The sequence below is a fragment of the Anomaloglossus baeobatrachus genome, chromosome 10 (genome assembly GCF_048569485.1).
Source record: "Anomaloglossus baeobatrachus isolate aAnoBae1 chromosome 10, aAnoBae1.hap1, whole genome shotgun sequence".
In the NCBI taxonomy this organism is placed as follows: Eukaryota; Metazoa; Chordata; class Amphibia; order Anura; family Aromobatidae; genus Anomaloglossus; species Anomaloglossus baeobatrachus.
Genome location: NC_134362.1, coordinates 157857456 through 157863455, shown reverse-complemented (window position 1 = coordinate 157863455; position 6000 = coordinate 157857456). Strand labels below are relative to the sequence as shown.

The window sequence follows — 6000 nt, the reverse complement described above, 5'->3', positions numbered from 1 at the left end:
TAACATGTTATGTACAACATAAATGTTGCTTAGGAAAGGGATCACGGGGTCAGTTTGGTCTGTCAGAGACATTTTTGGGGTTATGACGTGCGTTATTATCCAGTAATGGGGCTGAGCAATGTGAAGGTGGTGGACGGAGGAGCTGCAGTGACCGGCAGCCGGTCCTCTCTAGTCCGGGGCTACTTGGCATGCAGTGATATTATTTTTAATAGGATGGCATTACATGGAGAAAAATAAGTCAATGTAATAAACAATAGTAAATCACTTATTTCCCTCATTACAAAAAGTCCACAAGGGGTTAAATAAAGATGAGAGAAAAAGCAAATGAAGGAGGCGGCAGGAATCTGGCAGTGTACACTCGTGCTGTGTGCGCTGTTAATAAAGTTTGTTGAAGGAAACAAAAAACTAGCCTGTTCGTATCTGCGAAACTTTATCAATAAAGTTGATTGAATTAACCCCTTGGTGAACCATCATGGGGAAGAGCCGGGCTCGCAGGTTCAAGCCGGTAGGTTTTACTCCTACGGCGGCAGTGAAAGCACCGGCGGCGGCCGGAGAGGAGGACAGCGCGGACAGCTTCCATGCCGAGGACCTGCTGCACAAGGTGAGCGGCTGCAGCGGTGACTGGTGACAGCAGACATCGTCCATGTGCAGGAGCCCGGCTGCACCGCCCGCACCCAGACAGCCGTGTAATCACGTGGTGCGGGCCCCATACTCGCCAGTACTGTATATTGAGTTATACACGGAACATGCGTGTCTGAATTGTTACATACATATAAAGTTTTAAGGAAAAAAAACACAAGTGGGCGGAGCTGTCAGTGTAACCTGGGAGAGTGTGATACTGCGGGGGCAGAGACAGCTGCTCCTCTATAATGGACAGTCCAGGAAGGACAGCAGCGCTTAGGAGGGTGGAAATAAGGGAAGACATCCCACCTGACCCCCACCGTCTTCTCTGATCCCGCTGCCCCCCAGCGATCCCCTCTCACCTCAGTGTTCCCCCTCCTACCTCAACAGCCGCTGTGACCCCGCCACCCCCTCCCTTGCTGCCCCCTAATGATCCCCTCTTTCCTCAGCATTTCCCCCCCCCCCTCTGACCACACCACCCCCTGTGGCCGTGCCCCCTCTGACCTCAGCGCCTCCTCCCCTGCTGCTACCCAATGATCCCCTCTGACTCAAGCGTTCCCCCTCTCTCCTCTTACCTCAGCACCTCCTGTAACCCCTGCCGGCCCTGTCCTTTGCTGCTCCACAACGATCCCCTCTGACCCCAGTGTTCCCCCTCTGACCGCAGCACCCCCTTTGACCCTGCTGACCCAATGATTTCTTCTGACCCAAACGTTCCCCCTCCCTCTTCTAACCTCAGCATCTCCTGTGACCCTGCCAGCCCCCTCCCTCGCTGCTCCACAACGATCCCCTCTGACCCCACGGCCACCTCCCCCCACACAACACACCTTGGGGGGGCCAGATGGTGTTGTGGCAGACCGTGGGCTGGTGAAGATCTGGAGTCTGCCAGGTTGCACAGACGTCTATTTCTGCTTCATATCTCATGGGATCAATGAAAAAACACTGCAGCGGTGCTGCCCGAACCACAGGCCGCCGGGGTCAGACATTGTGTGTGTGTGCGCACTCATTCTCTGTGGGACTCGCTGAAGCAGCGCTGTACTGCGCAGTCTCATAAGCAATGCATGGAGTGCACACTCCCTATATTCAGGACGGGGTTACACAACCCACATTCTCAGGGCTCTAAACAATTTCTGTTTTTTTCTGAATGTCTCAAAGATCAAACCACCAGCAGTTACTTTTGTGTTTCCATTTTTTTTTTTTTTTGGGGTGTTGGGGGAAATAATCTTCAGGTTATGCAAATTTTGTTTGTAAGATCGGATGTTGGGATGTTGCAGTCTACTAATGCAATAGTCAGTGGTCTGACTGCTAAAGCACCACTGCAGAGGTTTGTTTTTTTATTTTACCGCTGGAACGGTGCTTTAAATGTAAGCCCTCTGTCATATACTCACCGTCCGGCATCTTCACCTTTTACTAATGCCGCTCCGGTTCCATGGCGCCGTCTTGTGACTGTAACGTCTGATTTGGCCGGATGTCAGAAGTAACGTCACAAGTGCTCAATACAAGTCTATGAAAGCCAGAATGAGGCTCTCATAGAGTTGTATCAAGTTGTGACTTCCGGTGCTCCATGAAACACTGGAGCTGCCGGCAGGCCACAAATCGGAGGAGACCAACTGGAGCCGTGGAGATAGTGGGTGAAGCCGCCGGAGGGTGAGTATAAGGGAGGGGGCCGAGGACTTTGATTTAAAGCACCACTCCAGTGGTGCAATAATTAAAAACCCGCTGGAGTGGGGCTTTAAAGGGATCCAATCCGACTCTGCGAGTGTAGAGCCGCTACTGGCAGGACATATGTTGGAGGCATTATCTGATGCCCTGCTGGTCTGATTTGAAGGGGGTCTTCTTAGATTTGAATATTAATGACCTATTGTTAGGTCATTAATATTTTATTTATTGCACTACTGGAGTGGTGCTTTAAATCAAAGTCCCCGGTCCTCTCCCTTATACTCACCCTCCGGCGGCTTCACCCACTATCTCCACCGCTTCAGTTGGTCTCTTCTGATTTGTGGCCTGCCGGCAGCTCCAGTGTTTCATGGAGCGCCGGAAGTCACAACTTGATACAACTCTGAGAGCCTCATTCTGGCTCTCATAGACTTGTATTGAGCAGCGACCGAGCAAATGCCACAATTCAGTGCTGACATTGTGGCATTTGCTTCGTCGCTGCTCTACTAAGTGGACAGTGTGCAGGTAAACACCAAAGAACCCATATTACTTGTACCGGCAGTTTTTCCCCCCTGGTGGCTGATCTGCCCAGGGGCTCCTGAGGATTGGACCCTGTAAATCTCCTGGATGTTCCCTTTCAGTTGCAGAGCCCGAGTCCTGAAGTGCGAGAGTTTGCTTGTGCCAGCATCTCCAAGGTTGTCCAGCAGAAGCGAGTCATCCCGGCGTTCCTCCAGAGAGATGCCGTTCGCTGCCTCGGCCCACTCTTACTTGATAAGTGCATGTCTGTGCGTGAGACGGCGGCAGGTGCTTTGCGGTAAGTAATGCTATGTATATTGCTATTGGTAGTGGAAGACTTTCTGGCCCTTCATTGTAAAGCCTGGCACATAGAGGCCTTTGTCCACCCTGCTCCCCCATGAGCTTGCAAGATCCCAGGTAGAAAATATATGACATGAGTGAATAAGTGTGTATAAATGACCACGGTCCTAACTGAGCTCAGGACTGGAGCCAACACTGTAAGATCTAAGCATAGATCTGATCTCTTCACAGTATTAATATTGTCTGCTTTTAGGAACCTGAGCACCTGCGGAGGTTTTGAAGTCTGTGATGACATGGTGACCCGAGACATCATGACCCCCCTAGTGGCCCTGCTAAAAGAGGTAGGGCTATTAGTGATACAGTCTGCTTTATTATCACATTGTGTGACAAGTCACCACTGACTTCTGGATAATCCTGTAGCGAAGAACTAAGGCTAGTTTCACACTTGCGTTCAGCGGAGTCCGTCACTATGGAGAATAGCGCAGTCCGCTAACGCACTGCGCTATTTTCCATAGACTTGTATGGACAACGCACTGTAACGTAAGTGTCTGCGTTGCATCTGCTGGACGACGCAGCGTCGTTATTTTGACGCTGCGTCGGGCGGAAGGAACGCAGCATGTAACGTTTTTTTGAGCAGCGGAATCCTCTGGATTCCACTGCGCATGCTCTCTCTGGCTCCCTCCACCCGTAACCAGGGTACACATCGGGTAACCAAGGAACCCTGGTTACGTGTGCCGGGAGCCCGACACTTCGCCGCTCGGCTCCGCCCCCTCCCGCACTCCGTATGTATACACACACACACACACACACACACACACACACACACACACACACACACACACACACACACACACACACACACACCTATTCCCCAGCGATGCAGTCCCCGCGGCACTGACGTCCTCACCATGGCCCCGCTCGGCTCCACCTACTTCGCACACCGCCCCCCGGCCCCCGCACACATTGTCGGCGATTACCCAGCGGCCGGCTACTCTGAGTGATCAGCTGATCACCAGGCGGATTGCGATATTTTGTACAATCCGTAGCATTGCGTTGTGCCACTATATGCAACGCATCCGTTGCATGCGTCACACAACGCAATGCTACGGATCCCGTCCAACGCAGGTGTGAAACTAGCCTAACTTTTGAAAACCTTTTAAGCCATGACTCTTTGCAAATCACTTTGGGTATTTGTCTTGCTTAAAAAAAACATGAGTGCATATAAGTGCTCCCAAATCCCGCTTTTCCCCAGTATATTTGCTGCCTTTAGTGATATCAGCACGTCCTCATTTGGAGGACAGATGATGGCAGTGATAGGTCAGGTCCTGTCTCTAATCTCCTGTAGCAGTTTATCCCCAGAGTTACTCATTTAGATATCAATTTCTCTCATATGTTCTATTTGTGACCCCACTGATCAAAAACACACATGAAACTATTGGCATAGTCCTGTATTTTTGCACCTTTTCCATTGAAATGTCCATCCCTAATGTAAAGAATTGATGACTCCCTCATTGAAAAGTGACTGACTGATGCTTTCTCTCTGATGTTCTGGTGCAGTGTGCCACTGGTTTAGATGCAAACTTGGAGCTGGGAACAAACAGTAAAGACCTGACCAAAAACCAAGTGGAAGATATTGCAAACCAGGCTGTGAATATTCTGTGGAACGTTTGGTGAGTGGATCTGTATATTCAATGCTAGCACAATGGAGATGAGCGTCCGTGCAGCAGAACATTCTTCTGACAACCATTAAAGGGGTTATCTGGCTCATTTTGGTTATTTTCATTTATTACACTATGGGGCTACATTGGGGCAGGCAAGTAGATAGTGACTACCTACCTGCCCTGTTGACCGCTGTGAGTCGGGGGCTGACATGTGACCGCTCCTGCCGGGATTTTGCAGTTTCCTGTTATGTCACGACAACTTTGCATGCGCTTATGCTGCCTTTTCGGCTGTGATGCCCGTAGACATAATGTAGCCGCCCTGCTGGGCAGGTACATGGCGCCGGAGTCACACCCCCCCCTCCCCACATTCCATAGTGGAGGGGTCTCGCTGCATGTAGCCCCATGCTACTTGCAGTGTGCAGGCCAGTGGCCCCCTTCCTGAACGCTGCCTGTGCAGGTGCCCGTGCAGTCAGCACTGTATATCAGATGACTCTGCAGATGGGAGCGCTGTATACAGCTACTGCAATGATCAGCCGCCGGCCAATCAGAGGCCAGCAGCGGATCATTTCAGTAGCTGTATACAGAGTTCGGCTCTGCAGAGTTCCCTTAAATCTGCATCTGATATAAAGCGCTGTCAGATAACAGATTCCCAGGCGCTCTGCAGAGCCGAGCTCTGTATACCGCTATGATCAGCCACCGGCCAATCAGAGGGCAGCAGCAGATCATTACAAAAGCTGTATACAGTGTTTGGCTCTGCAGAGTGCCCTGGAATCTGCATCTGATATAAAGCGCTGTCAGTGACCTCTGCAGGGGGCTGTGCAGTTAGTGCTGTATATCAGATGACAGATCCTCGGGCGCTCTGCAGAGCCGAGCTCTGTATACAGCTATGATCAGCTAACGGCCAATCAGAGGGCAGCAGCTTATCACTTGTGATCTTCTGATATAAACGGATGGCTGCATGGCCCCCTGCACAGGCAGCGATGAGCAAGGAGGGGGGCTGCAGCCGCAAGAGGCAGAGGACACAGGGCACCGAGGGAATGAGGAGAGGGGAGAAAAATGTTGTTTTTTTTTGTGTGTGTGAAGACTGGCAGAATAGGGGGTAATTCTACAAGAGAGAGCATTTCTGCAAGAAGAGGAGCCCAAGGGGATGTTACTATAAGAAGAGGAGCCCAAGGAAAGGGGACATTACTATAGTATGGGGACAGGGATGGGCACATTACTACATTATATGTGCAGTGGGTGTGAGGAT

The 6000-nt window shown here is 51.0% G+C and overlaps 1 protein-coding gene across 1 annotated transcript in view; it reads left to right on the top strand.

Moving 5' to 3' along the window:
* The first annotated feature begins 463 nt into the window (after positions 1-463).
* The window catches only part of HEATR3 (HEAT repeat containing 3), a 30267-nt gene continuing 24730 nt past the window's right edge, over positions 464-6000 (top strand). The window contains exons 1-4 of the mRNA XM_075325751.1: positions 464-601; positions 2916-3088; positions 3344-3431; positions 4648-4760. Of these exons, the coding sequence (XP_075181866.1) occupies positions 473-601; positions 2916-3088; positions 3344-3431; positions 4648-4760 (503 nt within the window). The 5' untranslated portion in view covers positions 464-472. The remainder of the gene's footprint in view (positions 602-2915; positions 3089-3343; positions 3432-4647; positions 4761-6000) is intronic.